At 37.8% G+C, this 18,408-nt stretch overlaps 1 protein-coding gene and 1 pseudogene across 1 annotated transcript in view; one reads left to right on the forward strand and one right to left on the reverse strand.

Moving 5' to 3' along the window:
* Window positions 1–18,408, forward strand: part of MSH4 (mutS homolog 4) — a 105,160-nt gene that overhangs the window by 26,583 nt on the left and 60,169 nt on the right. The window contains exon 8 of the mRNA XM_063106963.1: window positions 11,263–11,330. Coding sequence (XP_062963033.1) covers window positions 11,263–11,330 — 68 coding nt within the window. The remainder of the gene's footprint in view (window positions 1–11,262; window positions 11,331–18,408) is intronic.
* On the reverse strand, window positions 7,370–9,464 carry LOC134383247 (heterogeneous nuclear ribonucleoprotein A1-like; annotated as a pseudogene).

Below are 18,408 nucleotides of genomic sequence, written 5' to 3' on the forward strand. Positions count from 1 at the left end.
TCCTTTCTGTATGCTTCTCGTATCAACTTCAAGGAATTGCAATTGTTATGTCTTCTCCCCGCCCCCCGGTTTTTTTTCTGTGTGCGTGTGTATATTTATTTTTAGCGCCATCAATAAGTGAGAACGTGATATTTCTCTTTCTGTGACTGACTTGTTTCACTTAATATAATTCTCTCTAGGTCCATCCATGTCGTTGCAAATGGCAGTATTTCATTCGTTTTTATAGCTGAGTAGTATTCCATTGTGTAAATATACCACATTTTCCATATCCACTCATCCAGTGATGAACATTTGGGCTGGTTCCAACTCTTGGCTATTGTAAAGAGTGCTGTGATGAATATTGGGGAACAGGTATACCTTCGACTTGATGATTTCCATTCTACTGGGTATATTCCCAGCAGTGGGATTGCTGGCTCATATGGTAGATCTATCTGCAATTGTTTGAGGAACCTCGATACCATTTTCCATAGAGGCTGCACCATTTTGCAGTCACACCAACAAAGTATGAGAGTTCCTTTTTCTCCGCAACCTTGCCAGCATTTATTGTTCAGAGTCTTTTGGATTTTAGCCATCCTCACTGGGGTGAGATGGTATCTCAGTGTGGTTTTGATTTGCATTTCCCGAATGCTGAGTGATGTTGAGCATTTCTTCATATGTCTGTTGGCCATTCGTATGTCTTCCTTTGAGAAATGCCTGTTTAGCTCTTTTGCCCATTTTTTAATTGGGATACTTGTTTTTTTCTTGTAAAGTTCTTTGAGTTCCTTGTATATTCTGGATATTAATTCTTTGTCAGATGTATATTTTGCAAATATTTTCTCCCACTCTGTTGGTTGTCTTTTAGTGCTGTTAATTGTTTCTTTTGCTGTGCAGAAGCTTTTTAGTTTGATATAATCCCATTTCTTTATTTTTCCTTTGGTTGCCCGTGCTTTGGGGGTCATACGAAGTCTGTGTCCAGTCCTGCTTCCTGAAGTGTTTCTCCTATGTTTTCTTTAAGAAGTTTTATTGTTTAAGGGTGTATATTTAATTCTTTAATCCATTTTGAGTTGACTTTAGTGTATGGTGAAAGGTATGGGTCTAGTTTCATTCTCCTCCATATTGATATCCAGTTTTCCCAGCACCATTTGCTGAAGAGTCAGTCTCTTCCCCAGTGTATAGGCTTGGTGCCTTTGTCAAAGATCAGATGGCTGTAGGTGTGTGGGTTGATTTCTGGATTCTCTATTCAATTCCATTGATAATTGTGTCTCTTTTTATGCCAGTACCATGCTGTTTTGGTTATTATAGCTATGTAGTATAGTTTAAAGTCAGGTAGTGTTACGCCTCCAGCTTTATTTTTGTTGCTCAGCGTTGCTTTGGCTATGCATGGTCTTTTGTTATTCCATATAAATGTCTGGATAGTTCTTTCCATCTCTGAGAAAAATGTCATTGGAATTTTGATGGGGATTGCATTGAATTTGTATATCACTTTGGGTAGTATGGACATTTTCACTATGTTGATTCTTCCAATCCAAGAGCATGGGATATCTTTCCATCTTCTTGTATCCTCTCTAATTTCTCTCAGCAGTGGTTTGTAGTTCTCATTATAGAGATTTTTCACATCCTTGGTTAACTTTATTCCTAAGTATTTTATTTTTTTGGTGGCTATTGTACATGGGCAAGCTTTCTTGATTTCCCTTTCTGCATGTTCACTATTGGAGAATAGAAATGCTACTGATTTTTGTGTGTTGATTTTTTATCCTGTCATTTTGCTGAAATCATTTATCAACTCCAAGAGTTTTTTTGTAGAGGCTTTAGGCTGTTCGATATATAGGATCATGTCATCTGCAAAAAGGGACAGTTTGACTTCATCTTTTCCAATCTGGATGCCTTTTATTTCCTTCTCTTCTCTGATTGCTCTGACTAGTACTTCCAACACTATGTTGAATAGGAGTGGTGAGAGTAGGCATCCTTGTCTAGGTCCTGTTCTTAAAGGAAAAGCTTTCAGCTTTTCCCCATTCAGGATGATATTGGCAATGGGTTTATCATATATGGCTTTAATTATGTTGAGATACTTTCCATCTACACCTAACTTATAGAGGGTCAAATGCTTTTTCAGCATCTATAGAGATGACCATATGGTCCTTGTGTTTGATTTTAGTAATATGGTGTATCACATTTATTGATTTGCATATGTTGAACCAACCTTGCAACCCTGGGATGAATCCCACTTGATTGTGGTGAATAATTTGACATATGTGTTGCTGTGTTCTGTTAGATTGTATTTTAGAGCATTTTTGCATCTATATTCATCAAGGATATCGGCCTGTAGTTTTCTTTTTAAGTTGTATCTTTACCTGGTTTTGGTATCAGGATGATGTTTGCTTCATAGAATGAGTTTGGGAGATTTGACTCTGCTTCAATTTTTTGGAATACTTTGTAAAGAATCGGTGTCAATTCCCCTTTGAATGTTTGGTAAAATTCTGCTGTGAACACATCTGGTCCTGGGCTTTTCTTTGTTGGGAGCCTTCTGATAACAGCTTCAATCTCCTTTATTGTTATTGGTCTGTTCATATTTTCTACATCTTGGCTCAGTTTTGGTAGCTTGTGTGTTTTCAGAAATTTATTTCCTCCAGATTTTCAAATTTGTTGGCATACAGTTGTTTACAGTAGTCTCAGATGATTCCTTGTATTTCTGATGTATCAGTTGTAATATCACCTTTTTCATTTCTAATTTGTGTTATTTGGATCTTCTCTCTTCTTTTTTTTTTTTAGCCATGCTATTGGTTTGTCAATTTTATTTATCTTTTCAAAAAACCAACTTTTTGATTCATTGATCTTTTGTATTGTTTTTTGGGTTTCAATTTCATTAAGTTCTGCTCTGATCTTAATGATTTCTTTCCGTCTGCTAACTTTTGGTTTGGATTGTTCTTTTTCTTCTAGTTCTTAAAGGTGAAATGTTAGGTTGTTCACTTGCCATCTTTCCATTCTTCTGAGGTGAGCATTTAATGCGATAAATTTCCCCCTTAGTACTACTTTTGCAGTATCCCACAGGTTTTGGAATGATGTATCATTATTTTCATTTGTGTCAATAATTTTTTTGATTTCCTGCTTGATTTCTTCTTGGACCCATATGTCATTAAGTAGAATGCTGTTTAATTTCCATGTGTTTGTATAGTTTCCAGAATTTCGTTTGTTATTGATTTCTAATTTTAATCCATTGTGGTCTGAGACAATACATGGGATAATTGCAATTTTTTTGAATTTGTTGAGACTTGATTTGTGACCTACTATTTGATCTATCCTGGAGAATGATCAATGTGCTGATGAGAAGAATGAATATTCTGAGGTTGTTGGATGGAATGTTCTGTAGATATCTGCCAAGTCTAATTGTTCTAGTATGTTGTTTAGATCTTGTTTTTCTCTGCTGATTTTTTGCCTAGATGATCTGTCCAATAGTGACAGTAGGGTGTTCATGTCCCCTCCTATTATGGTATTAGTGTCTATTTCCTTCTTTAGGTCTAATAGAGTTTGTTTTATAAATCTGGCTGCTCCAACATTGGGTGCATATATATTTATGATTGTTGTGTCTTCTTGATGGATCAATCCTTTTATCATTACGTAGTGTCCCTCATTGTCTCTTTTTATGGTTTTTAGTTTAAAGTCTATTTTATCAGATATAAGAATAGCTACTCCTGCTCGATTTTCTTTTCTGTTTGCATAGTAAATCTTTTTCCATCCTTTCACTCTTAGTCTATGTGAGTCTTTATGGGTGAGGTGGGTCTCTTGAAGGCAGCATGTAGTTGGGTCCTCCTTTTTAATCCAGTCAGCCAGTCTGTGTCCTTTGATTGGGGAATTTAAGGCTTTTACATTGAGTTGTTACCTAAAAGTATTGATTTATTCCTAGCATTTTATTGATTATTGTTTGGTTTTCTTAGGTATCTTTTGTTCCTGTCCTTCTGGTTTACTCTTTGTTTTGTGTATTTGTTGGTTCCTTGGGTTGTAGATAGCCTTTTTGTTTGTTTGTTTTCTCTTCATGAATGCCATTTTTATTATACTAATGGGTTTTGATTTTTCTTGGGTTTTTATGGCAGTGGTAGTTGTTTTTCAGGTATCAAACCCAGTACTCCCTTGAGAATTTCTTGTAAGGGTTGTCATGTGGTGGTGAACTCCTGCAGTTTTTGTTTGTCTGATAAATATACTATTTACCCTTCATTTCGGAAGGATAGCCTTGCAGGGTAGAGTATTCTTGGCTGGCAATCTCTGTCTTTAGTATTTTGAAAATATCATCCCGTTCCTTTCTGGCTTTTAGGGTTTGTGATGAAAAGTCTAATGTTAGTCTGACTGTGGCTCCCTTATAGGTGATTTGACACTTCTCTCTTGCAGCTTTTAAGATTCTCTCTTTGTCTTTGAGTTTTGCCAATTTGATTATAACATGTCTTGGAGAAGACCTCTTTGGGTTGAATACATTTGGAGATCTTTGAGCTTCCTGGATCTGAAGATCTGTGATTTTTCCTATACCTGGGAAGTTTTCTGCCACTATTTTGTTGAATATGTGGCAGAAAACTTCAGTGCAATCTCCTTTTTCACCCCCTTCTGAAATACCCATGACTCGGATATTTGAGCGCTTAAGGTTGTCGATTGTCGATATCTCTCTCAGATTTTCTTCAGTGCCTTTGATTCTTTTTTCTTTTTTTTTTTGTCTGCTTGTATTATTTCAAACAGCCCATCTTCAAGTTCAGAGGTTTTCTCTTCAACTTCGACAAGCCTGCTGGTTAAACTCTCCATTGTGTTTTTTATTTCGCTGAATAAATTCTTCAGTTCGGCAAGTTCTGCTACATTTTTTTTCAGGGCATTGATTTCCTTGTACATTTCCTCTTTCAGGTCCTGTATACTTTTCCTCATCTCATCATGATGTCTAGCTGAGTTTTCTTGTATCTCATTCAGTTTCCTTAGAATTATCACTCGAAATTCTTTGTCAGTCATTTCAAGGGCTTCTTGTTCTCTAGGATCTAGTGCTTGAGAGTTATTACCCTTTTCTGGTGTACTTTCTTGATTTTTTGTATTTCTGGTATCTTTTCTTTGATGTTTATTCATCGTGGCAGGGTGTTTCACAGTCCATAGGTTTGACACTATTGTCTGACTAAGATGTTCCTGGGGTTGCCAATTTGGTATGGCTACCTCAGTGACTGCTCAGTTGGCCACTTCTGCCTTGCGTGTGTGGTTGCCTCGGGTCTTGGGCCTCTCCGGGGAGCCACGTCTCTGGTCAATGTGGACTTGGCTGGGCTGCTGGGTCATGGGGCGGTACCGCAAGGTGTGTGTTCTCTGCCAAGCTTCCACCTCCCTTGCTGGATGTCTCCCTGCTCCGTGCACGGTGGGCTGGGCTTGGGATGGAGCCAAGTGGCGGCGGTGAAGCCTATCTGCTGCTAGATCATGTGGCTGTGGCCCCCCCACAGGGTGAGTGGTGTCTACAGAGCTTCCACCTCCCCTGCTGGATGTCTCTGTGCTCCGTACACTCTGGGCCAGGCTGGTGGATCATGTGGCGGCGGCATGGTCTCTGTGGAGCTTCTGCCTCCCCTGCTGGACATCACCCTGCTCCATGCGCACTGGTCCGGGCTGACAATTGAGCCAGGTAGCAGCAGTGAAGCCTACCTGCTGGATTGCGTGGTGGCAGCCCCACAGGGTGTGCGGTTTCTGCAGAGCCTCTGCCTCCCCTGTTGGACGTCTCCCTGTTCTGTGTGCACTGGGATGGGCTGGGAATGGAGCCAGGTGGCAGCAGTGAAGCCTATCTGCTGGATTGCATGACAGTGGCCCCGCAGGGCATGTGGTCTCTGTGGAGCTTCTGCCTCCCCCGCTCGATGTCTCCCCATTCCGTATGCACTTGATGTTATGTTTTTATAGTTGTAAATCGGTTGATTTGTGGGAGAAAGTGATGCTAGGGACCGTCTATTCTGCCATCTTGACTGGAAGGTCAATTTTTACAGTTTAATATGAGAATTCAAACGTCATGTAAAAAAACAACCCAGTACCTACTTTATCATAGGCATTCTGTAGGTATTAGGTATAAAGATGAGGAAGATTAAGTTACAAGTTTCTGTTCTCAAGTACCTCACATGCACATTAGGGAAACAGAACTCTAAATAAATAATTATGATATGGTGTGGTAAATGCAATTGTAATTGAGTATTTTATGGGAACATGTAAGAGCAGACTGGGATAAAGATAGAATCCAGGTGGGATTTGCAGAGATAATATTTCAGCTCTGTCTTAAAGAAACGAGTAGGACTTTTGCAACAGGAGAATCCTAGCAGTGATATTCAAGACAAAAGGAACATGCATGTACAAGGTATGTTGATGTGCATAGAGGTAACAAAAATGTTTTGTTATATAGTGGCTGTGATAAAGATCTGGTGTGTATGTCTTTGCCTGTGATCTTGAATGGTCATTACTTTCTAGGGCACACTTGTTTTTCTCAGAAGTTGGTGAAGACAGGGTTAGCATAAGCTGCAGTTGTACTTATGTTGATATAATAGAGGTTGCTGTGTTTAAGGCATGGCCAATAGTTATGACTTGAAGCCTTGGGGAATGGCAGGAAATGAGGACTGGGGCTAGCTTATAAAGAGTTTTTATATAATGCTAAGGAATTCGGATTTCTTTTTACTTCAGGCAATAGGGAGCTGATTTTCATTTTAAAGATACATTTATTCAGCATCATGATCAGACTATTACATTTAGCAATCAATGGCATAGTTGCAAAAAAATTTTCTACATTAAAACCCTTTGTTGGAATGCTTTATACTTTCGGCAGAACAGAAACTAAAATAACCTGTTGTAAAATTAGTCACAAATATAGTCCTCAAGTTTTTTTGCCCATACACATGAGTATTGTCTAAAATATGTCTTCTTTGTAGCAGCTGGGCCCTGCCACCACTCTTCTTGGCTGAGTTTACAAATCTGTTGTAACCTGTAGCTTCCCTGTCACTTCTCTGGCTCTCCTTTCCTACTAAGCTTTGTTTCCTGGAAGTTAATTGAAATCTCCTTGATGGATTTTGGACGTGGCCAGCGCCATTGTGCACACAGTAAGCACCAGCACGAAATACCCTCTAGCCTCTTCTTCCACTCCAGCACCAAGCCCCTCCGCCTTCCCTTTACCAGAAGCCTTCTGACTTAGAAACAACTTTCTGGCTTCTGCATCGATGCAGTTCTCATCCAGTTACTTCAATCTAATGGTCCCTCCCCCCATACATTTTGCCCCCAAAAGCTAATATAAACTCTCGCAAACCCATTGTTGGGGCTGTCCACCATTTCAGGGCAGCCCCGGGGCTGTTCTCCATTTTGAGTACAGCCCGGCAGATTTCTTTCTTTAATAAAGCTTGAATGTACCCAGCATCTCGGCTCACTTTCTTTCACTCCTGCCACTTCTATAGCTACTGCTGCTGCTGGAACCACCATAGCCAACTTGGTTTTGTGCTTTGGCAAAGTATTGGCCTCTACCACCACAAGGGCCAGAACTTCTGCCTCCAAAATTTCCTGCCTTCATGAGTCCAAAATTTGAAGACCGATTGTTGTAATTGCCAAAATCATTGTAGCATCCACCACCTCCAAAATTGCTCCCACCAACACTGCCAAAGCTGTCTCTTCCTCCTCCGCTGTTATAGCTGTCATAGATGCCACTCCTGCCATAGCCACTGCCCCGGTTTCTATAACCCTGTCCACCACTTCCATAGCCTCTGCTTCCTCCAGAGTAACCAGAGCCACCTCCTCCATAACCACCATCATTACCAAATCCATTACAGCCATCCTTATTGCCCCCGTATCCACCACCACCACGTCTGCCACCAAAACCACCATGACCACTGAAGTTTCCTCCATGAACAAACCTGTCATTCCCACCAAAACCACCTCCACGACTACCACCAATGTTTCCAGAACCACTTCGACCTCTTTGGCTGGATGAAGCACTAGCCATTTCTTGCTTCGACAAGGCTTTCCTTACTACACACTTGTGGCCATTCACAGTATGGTATTTCTGAATGACAATCTTATCCACAGAATCATGGTCGTCAAAGGTTACAAAAGCAAAGCCTCTCTTCTTGCCACTTCCTTGGTCAGTCATGATTTCAATCACTTCAATTTTCCTATACTGTTCAAGTAATCTCTCAGGTGATGTTCTTCAGTGTCCTCTTTAATGCTACCAACAAAGATCTTCTTCACAGTTAAGTGGGCACTTGGTCTTTTGAGAATCCTCTCTTGAGACAGCCCTCTTTGATTCCACAACTCTTCCATCCACCTGTGTGCCCTTGCCTTCATGGCTGCATCCACCTCTTCCACAGTGGCGTATGTGACAAACCCAAAGCCCCTGGAGCGCTCGGTGTTTGGATCTCTCATTACCACACAGTCTGTAAGTTCCCCATCGCTCAAAATGACTCCTGAGACTCTCATCAGTTGTTTCAAAGCTCAGCTCTCCGATGAAGAGGTTCTGCAGCTGTTCAGGTTCTTGAGGAGACTCTGACTTAGACGTGACAGCAGTGGGAAGACTTTAATGATGCTTCCTCGGCAGCATCCACGGACAGAAAGCAGGGAGCTGATGATTTTGAACCAAGGAAGTAATATGATCAAATCTTTATTTTAGAAACAGTATTCGAGTTGTAATGATAGATTTTGGGAAAAGAAGAAGAATGAGACTGGAAAGAGAAAGGCCCATCTAAGTGAGGGCTTAAGAGAGCCTGACTAGTGAAATTACATTTATTTATTTTATTTTATTTTATTTTTTTATTGAATCATAATTGATTATACATATTTGGGGGATTCAATGTTGACATTATATTTATCAAATCAATATTACTAGTATGTATATTGTTACAAATTGTACTTATTCTTTATGCCCCTTGTCCAATCTCTCCCTATCCCCCTCTCCATCCCCTCTCCCACCACTGATAACCCTAGATTTCTTCTCTCCCTCTGAAAGAGTAATAGTTACTCTGTTGATTTGTTGCCTAGATGATCTGTCCAACACTGAGAGGTGTGTTCAGGTCCCCCAGTATTATCACAGAGCAGATGCTTCTTCTCTCACTCTGGAATGGGCTTTGTGGAGAGAGACATCCTCTTCTTTTCTTTGGTCTCTGCTGGTGGCTCTCCTTGTATCGATGTACTCCAATGGCTGGTAGACCATCTGTATAGTGGTTGTGACATCTAGCCACTTTTGTGGCAGCTGTGGTTACTGTGGTGGCTGTGGTGGGCCACCCACATGGATGTAATGTTTTTGGCATGCTCCTTGGCGCTGGTGGTGTGCCTGGTTGTGGCCAGGGGGTCCAGTCCCTGACTCCGCCCCCCAGGCCCCCGGGGAAGGGCCCTGAGGTGCTGGCAGTGTGCCTGGTTGTGGGTGACAGGGGGTCTGGTCCACAGATCCATGCCTCGGGTTCCCAGGTAGGCCCTGAGGTGCTGGTGGTGTGCCTGGTTATGGGTGGGGAGGCTCCAGTCCCCAGATCCATGCCCCAGACAGGGCCCCGAGGTGCTGGCAATGTGCTTGGGTATGGGAGTGGGGTCCAATGGCTTCAAGCCTCAGGTTCCCAGGCTGGTCCCAAGGTGCTGGCAGTGTGCATGATTGTGTGCTGAAGGCTCTGGTCCCCAGATCCATGCCCTGGGCCCTGGGCAGGCCGCAAGGCACTGGTGGTGTGCCTGGATGTGGAAGTGGGGTCCGGTCCCCAGCTTCAAGCCTCAGGTGTGCCTGGGCTAGAACTAATTTTTTGTCCTTTGCTCACTTCTAAAATGGGGGAACTTCCTGTGGGAACCCATACTTGAGCTGTGTGGTTGAGCTAAATTGCTGCTTTGCTGATGTTTCCCTAGGGAAGGCTTTTTGTGAAGCTCAGGGTTTAATAGTTGACCTTATAGGTACTTCCAGCTCTCCAGAGACCCAGTGCACCTGGGTTGTGTAGAAACTCTAACCTGGGCCTGAGTTTTTTCATCAAACTGCACCCCATGCAATTCTGCATTCCCGACCAGTCTCTTCTGAGTGGTCCCATGCTGATTGGGGGGTGGACCGGCTGTCCTTGCTGTGTCCCAGTGTTCTCCTGGAGGGCCCGTCTCCCCCACTGCCTGTGCTCCAAACACTTTCCATGGGACGGGCCCTGCACCAGTCCCTTGCGATGACTCACCAGCCTCTGAATGGCTCCCCTTTTTTTTAGCTGTTCTGGCTCCTCACTCCTGCGTGGGTCCATGGGAACCCTATTAGTGGTCTCGCTGTCCTGGGGGCCACCAAGGGCCTCTTCTCCCCTGCTGCCTCCAAGCAACTCCATCCAAAGGGCGCAGCTGAGGTTTCTGCTGGCTCCTGTTCCATATACTCAGCAGCTCCAGCTTTAAAGCAGCTGTGGCCTGAAATGCTCCCATCAGTTTTTTCTTTCCTCATCGTGGTTTCTCCCGCCTTCACGAACTCCATAGGTCTCTCTTCCTCTTCCCCGGAGCTCCAGTGGTCCCAGTTTGGCTGTTGTTACATTTTAATAGTTGTAAATTGGTTGATTTGTGGGAGAAAGTGATGCTAGGGACCATCTATTCTGCCATCTTGACCAGAACTCCCATGAAATTACATTTAACATGTCATAATAGTATTATCATATTGGCTGTAATGAACAGAATTATAGCAGTATACTCAGCCTACTTACTCCAATTTTTAAAAATACAGATTTAACATAAATAACTACTGTAGAAGCAGCAAATTAGAAAGAGGCACAGTTCTAGAGGTGGGTAAACTGAAAACTATCAAAAGATATCTGGCAGTTAGAACAGGAAGCAAATAGCAAACATTTTTGTTTTTTTTGTTTTTTTAAGGGATGACAGCTTGGTACCCACTTTATGAAAGTATAAATAAGTCTAAACAAAAACTTTTGAGGTCATATATTTCAATGATGATAATAATCATGAAGAAAACTATTTCGTTAAGAAATAGTTACTGTACTACATTTTAAGTATGAGGGAATGAGTGCATTTTAAAAATATCTGTGTTAAATGGTTAAGATTTTAAAAAATGGTGATATTTAAAAGAGAGATTACAATTATCTATAAATTTACTTTTGTAGAACAATTTAAACTAGAAAATGAGCTGAGAAGAATAAAATAGCAGTTTTTAGTATTTATTGTTTTATTCCTGGTACATGTAAGATAGATAAAGACAAAATAAGTAATATTTACAGGTATAACTGTTCTATTTTATTATTTGAGGATAATATGTTACATGGTCTATATTTTCAACTGTACTGTAAAGTTTAAATGCTTACTTTTTTTTGTTTGTTTCAGTTATATCAAGATTTCTTGATACAGAGCAGCTTCTTTCTGTTTTAGTCCAAATTCCAAAGCAAGACACGGTATGTTTATGTATACATTATGTGTTATATTATTATATATTATGTGATATAACTTGTCTTAATGTAATAATTGGAAAATATCAAATTGTTTTGGGAAAGTACTTTATTATTGATATCTAGAGTATTTTTATGCCTTTTTAAAGAAAACTTTTTTCCTAATGTATTATCCTATATCTTATTATTGAAATAAAAAATTTCTTAGGTAGTTGAGGAATTGGCATATTTTAACTAATTGAATATTTACTTAAAGAATTAGAGATATAATTTTCAAAAACTTAAAACTATACTATTTGCCTAATAAATAACTAAATAAAAATTATGTTAGATCTAAAGAGTATAGATTGTTCTGAAAAATGATCATTACATGAGGCTTGATTAACCTTTAAGAAGGAAACAATGTCTTCTGTGGATATATTTCAGATTTAAATAATGCATATAGATACATCCTATAAAGAAAATAATATATGGTTTTCATTCTTCCATTCAAGGTGAACTGAAGAATATTTACTTTAATGAAACACATGTACATTTTAGTCCATATGCTTAAAAAGGAATGAAATCTTGCATATCAGTAAAATTTGATTTAAAATTTGATTACTTTTGCAAATCCATTGAAGTGGATTCTATATTTGGGAAGTCTTTTCATATTATAGAGAAAACACCATTAAGGTTGATTTATAATAAAAGAACTACTAGATGGAAAAGCTTTAGCTGTTGGGTAAACACAGAACTGGAAGTTTCCTTAAATAATTGAAACACCTTATAATTTGATACATACAAATGGAAGGTAACCTAAAACAACTGATGTCTCAAAAAAATTAGTTGGCTTCATAAAATGAATTTGGAAATATTCTTTCCTCTTCAGTTTTCTGGTAGAGTTTATGTAGAACTGGCATTTCTTTCTTAAATGTTTGGTAGAATTCACAAATGATTAGAACTTTGAATTATCATTGAAGGAAGGTTTTTAACTATAAATTCATTCTGAACTTAGATTTGGTGCTATTCAGGTTATCTGTTTCTTCTTGAATGAGCTTTGGTAGCTTGTGTCTTTCAAAGAATTTGTCATTTTACCCAACATTTCAAATTTATTGGCATAAAATTGCCTGTAATATCCTCATTATACTTTTTAAATCTGCAAAGTTTGCAGTAATATACTTGTTTGCTCTCATTTCTGATATTGCTAACTTGAATATGCTCTCTTTTATTTTTTACTTGTCAGTCTGGCTGGAGGTTATCCATTTTATTGGTATTCTCAAGAAACCAGCTTTTGATTTAATTGATTTCTTTTTTTTTACTGTTCTCTATTTCATTGATTTCTGGATTTATCAGTTTTATTTCCTTTCTTCTGCTTACTCTACTTAGTTTCCTCTTCTTTATCGACGTTATGAAGGTGGAAGATGAAGTCACTGATTTGAGGTCTTTTTTCCCCTTAATATAGGAATTTCCTTTAGCTGTATTCCACAATTTTTAATATATTGTGTTTTCCTTTTCATTCAAAAAAGTTCAAACTACTTTCTAATTTTCTTTTTAATTTCTTCTTTGATGTATAGGTTTTTAGAAGTATGTTATTTTGTTTCCAATATTTGAGGACTTTCCAGTTATCTTTCTGCTATTAATTTCTAATTTAATTCCCTAGTGATCAGGAACATATGTTGTAGAATATAGATCCTTTTTACTTTATTGCCATTTGTCTCTATGGCCCAGAATAGGGTCTGTCTTGGTAAAGTTTCATGTGAACTTGAAAAGAATGTGTATTTTGCTTTTGTTGGCTGGAGTGTTCCATAAATCTCAGTTAGTTCTTGTTGATTGATAGTGTTCTTCAAGTTGTCTATATCTTTATTTATTTATTTACTTATTTAGTCTAATCTATCAATTATTGAGAGGGTTGTCAAAATCTTTAACTGTAATTATGGATTTGTCTAGTTTTCCTTGTAGTTCTATCAGTTTTTATATAATGTATTTTGAAGCTCTGTTATTAGGTACATAAACATTTAAGATTACTATGTCCTCATGATGAATTGATCCCTTATCATTATGAAATGACCCTCTGTATTTCTAGTAAATTTTTTGCTCTGAAATCTACTGTGTCTAATAATATATCCACACCAGCTTTCCTTTGATTAGTGTTAGCATGGTGTATATTTACCATCCTTTTGCTTTTGATTGATTTGTATCTTTACATTTAAAGTGGGTTTCTTGTAGGCAATGTATATTTGGGTCTTACTTTTTTGTATCTAATCACAAAATATCTTACTTTTAATTGAGGTATTTATTCCATTCACATCTGATGATATTATTGACATGTTTCCATTTAAATCTGCCATCTTTGTTTTTTTCCCATTTGTCTCATACATTTGCTCCTTTTCCATTTTTTCTGCCTTCTTTTGGAATGAGTATTTTTTATGATTTCATTCATTTTCTTTGTTGGCTTTTTAGATAGAACTTATTGTTTTGTTATTTTAATGGTTGCTTTAGGGTTTATAGAATACATCTTTAGCTGAATTCAGTTCACCTTCAAATACAAGTATTACACCACTTTTCACTATGGTTTAAGAACCTTATAAAAATATACTGCCATTCCCCCCTTCCCTACCTATATTATTGTTGTCATATGTTTTACTTCTAAATATATCTCACTATTCATTGTTTTTTATTTATAAAACATCTTTTTTGAGATATAATACATAGCATACAATTCATCCATTTAAAGTTCAGTTGGATTAAGCAATTCAAAAATTGTTTTTAGTGTATTTACAGGGTTGTACAACCATCACCACAGTCAATTTTATAACATTTTAATCACTCCAAAAAGCATTAGCAGTACTTTCCCATTCCTCCTAACCCCCTTCACCTCACTCTTTGACAACCACTAATCTACTGTTTATCTCTATGGATTTACCTATTCTGGACATTTCACTTTAATGGAATTATATAATACATATAGGTAGTCTTTTGTGATGCTCTTTTTTACTCAGCATAATGTTTTCAAGTTTTATTCATGTAGCATGTATCAATACTTTATTCTTTTTATTGACAAATAATATTTCATTATGTGGGTATAGCACATTTTGCTTATTCATTTGTCAGTTGATAGACATTTGGGTTGTTTCCACTTTTGACCGTTATGAATAATGCTGCTATGAATATTTGTATACAAGTTTTTGTATGGGCATATGATTTCTTTTATTTTGATATATACCTAGGAGTAGCATTGCTGGTCATATGGTAATCCTATGTTTAATCATTTGAGGAATAGCCAGACTGTTTTCCAAAGTGACATCATCATTTTGCATAACCACTAGCCGGGTTCGAAGGTTCTAATTTCTCCACATCCTTGCAATGACTTGTTTTTATCTGACTTCTTTTATTTTTTGCAGCTGGCCGGTATGGGGATCCAAACCCTTGACCTTGATGATTGGTGATACCAGCACTGTGCTCTAACCAAGTGAGCTAACCAGTCAGCTTTATCTAACTTTTTGATTCTGGCAATCCTAGTGGGTGTGAAATGGAATCTTATGGTTTTTATTTACATTTCCCTAATGACTTATAAATTCAAGCATCTTTTCATGGACTTATTGGTCATTTGTATATCTTCTTGGAGAAATATTTATTCATTTTTCTTTACCCATTTTTAATTGGGTTATTTGTATTTTTATTATTGAGTTGTAAGAGTTCTTTATATATTCCAAATACCAGTTCTTCATTGAATACATGATTTGCAGATACTTCCTTTCATTCTGTGGATTGTTTTTTCACTTTCTCGATGACATTACATCTTAACTGCCTACCAGAAAAATGAATATTTAGCTCTTTCCTCCCTCTTCTTCCATAAATATAGACACTTCTCTATTTTCCATCACTCAGTATGATTATAACATAATTTTAGCTAGATCAAAATATTATGACTATCTATGCTATGCGGAGCTGAGACTGCATGACTTTTTGTGTTTTTTTTCCAAAATTAGTAACTGTTTTTCTGTGTGTTTGTTTTACTGTTCACATTCACTAACTCAGACATAGATACATCCACCAATTATCTAATATCCTCTCAGTATATTCATTCACATCAGGTACTCAATCAATTTCAACCTCTTGAAGAAGTCTCTCCCACAGGCTTCTGGCCTGTTCCAGTCCGTACTGGTACACAGCTGTGGCCCTGGGTTCTCTCTTCAACATCATCCTTTGTCACTCCTATGTTTGTTTCATGTCTTCTACTTCTTCTAGGTGGTTTACACTCACCTTTTTGCAGCACATTCTCTAGTAACTTTCTGAGAAACAGTAGGACTTTCCATGTCTGAAATGTTTTTATTATTCTCTCAGAATTGATTGATAGTTGGGCTGAAAATAGAATTCTAGACAGGAAATAGTTTTCCTTCAGAAATTTGGAGGCATTTCTTCACTGTGTAGCTCGCTTTTGTAGTTCCTATTGAGAAGTTTGGACTCCTGAATTATTGGATGTGACTTGCTTTCTTTTTTCTTTCATTTCTGGAAGCATGTAGGACCTTTTGGTTTCAACATTTTAAAAAAATGAAAATAAAAACTAAATTAAATGTAAAACCTGCAGAAAATTTGTGTACTCCTTGAATACATACAATTTTTGTCAATTAGATATTTTAAAATAAAAAATGAATACATAAATAAATCACAACATAAAAAAACAGTAAGTTGCTGATGTAATGCTCTATCACTCTCAAAAGCAAATGGATGAAACAAATGGAAAGTATTTCTTACAAACAAGGGCATTCTCCTATCTAACCACAATAAACCTTTAAAATAAGGAAATCAACAATGATAGATTAATACCATTTAATCCTTAGGCCACATTTAAGTTTTGCCAGTTGTGCCAATCATGCCCTTTATAACTAAAAGATTCAGTCAAGAATCAAGCATTGCATTTTGTTTTTGTGTTTCCTTAGTCTACTCAGTCTTCAATCTAATATTAAATCCTAGTATTTCCTTTACTTTCATGATGTTAATGCTTGAAAATTATGTGTTTGTTATTTTCCCTCAATTTGTATCTGTCTGATGTTTCCTCATCATTAGATTCAAGTTATGTGTCTTTGGCAGGAATTTCACAGAAGTAATGCCATGCTCTCATTGCATCTTATCAGATGGCACACAATTTCCATTTGTTTCATTATGATGATGTTAACTTAGTGCACTTAGTTGAGGTGGTGGCTTGCCAGGCTTCTCCTCTGTACAATTACTGTATCCTCTATATAATTAATAAGTATTTTGTGGGGAGGTACTTTGAAACAATGTAAGTATCCTGTTCCTCACCAAATTTTCAATTTATTTATGTATTTACGTGTTTATTTAAATATGGATTCATGGTTTCATATATTATTCAATTGGTTATAATCCCTTAATATTTATTTTGATTCATAGATTGTCTCAGTGCTGACCAGTGCAAGCCCTTCTAATTGGCTTCAATGTCCTTTGAAAATGCACCCATCATTCTTTGAGCATTTTATCACTTTCTGGTTGAAGAAAGTAAACAGGCTTTTCTTGTTCTTTGCCCCAGCCTTTTAATCAGCTATTTTTTTTTTTTTTTTTTAAGATGACTGGTAAGGAGATCTTAACCCTTGACTTGGAGTTGTCAGCACCATGCTATCCGAAGTGAGCAAACCAGCCCTCACTATATAGGAATCCAAACCCTTGGCCTTGGTGTTATCAGCACTACACTCTCCCAAGTGAGCCTTGGGCCAGCCCTCAATCAGCTATTTCTGCCAGGAATCTGATTCATTATAGTAGGGAGTAGTATTTAGAAATCAAGTCTTGGGCACTAAGTATACTTACTGCTATGGGTATCCCTGCTCCCAGACCCTCTCATGGCTGGAGAATAAGTGTATGTCTGTAAATAAATATATAAATATACACATTTACCTCTATATTTCTATATTCATCTATACAGTAGAAAGCCATGACCTTAACCAGTACCTCCAATTTCAGTCCACCGTCACAGGGTTCATACTAGTTTTCTCCCTTTTGATATTAGTAACTCCCTTCTCTTTCAATGAGAAACCTGATTAGAAATCCTGTTGCCCTTAATATATTAACATATTTGATCCATTCTTCCTATATTATGACCAATCTCCCACCACTGCCACTCCCTCTCAAATGCAGACCCTAACTTCACTGTGCCTATGCTCCATTACTCCCTCAACTGTCCTCCTATGTAGAAATCCTATTCACCTGTTTAGGGCTTTGATATTCTGCATCAAGCTTCCCTCCTATGCAGAGTCTTTTCTCAGCCTATGTAGGATCCAGAACCTATTCCAGGCCGCCCCTCTTCCTTATTTGTATACCCCCCTGACCTTGTTTATGATCATATACTCTGTGCTTGGCAAATCTCCAATTTGGGTGCCCTCTTTGTTCTCCTGGGCTGTACCGTCTCTCCATCCTCCCCCTGCTCTGGCTTTGCTCCCCCACACCAGGGATGCTCTCTTCTTCCTGTTTGTACTCTGACAACTAATATTAAATCACAGTGATCATAAATAAAATTTATAAATAAAATGATTTCTGAATGTATATGGAAGTTTCTTCACTTTACTTTTGGATATGCTATTGTTAGCCTGTACCATTAAATCATTAACCTTTTTTGTTTTTTTTTTTTGCATGTGTTTAACAGTGTCTTTGGAGTGAGTGAACTTTCAGAGACTTAAAAGTGGATAATCAGGAATATAAACACACAAAGTACTGTAATTAGCCTTTATGACCTTTTGCCAAATGTCACTGCTTTGAATAATACTTTGTTTTTTACCTTTCTTTTTATTTGTTTATCTATTAATATTATTATTACTTTTTGGTTTTATAATTACACATTGTAAACATTTTTTTGTGGCCCTTTATCAATTTCTTTCTAATCCCCTTCTTCCTCCCCCTTTCCTACATCTGGTGGCCTCAGTTCCATTCTCTCCTTTTGAAAGTTCAAAGAATTATTGTAATTCTTTCTTTCTTTCTTTCTTTCTTTTTCTTTTCTTTTCTTTTCTTTTCTTTCTTTCTTTCTTTCTTTTTTTTTTTTTTTGGTCAGCTCCCGCTTGTGAATGAGAAGGTGGTATTTCTCTTTCTGTACCTG

The sequence above is a fragment of the Cynocephalus volans genome, chromosome 8 (genome assembly GCF_027409185.1).
Source record: "Cynocephalus volans isolate mCynVol1 chromosome 8, mCynVol1.pri, whole genome shotgun sequence".
NCBI lineage: Eukaryota > Metazoa > Chordata > Mammalia > Dermoptera > Cynocephalidae > Cynocephalus > Cynocephalus volans.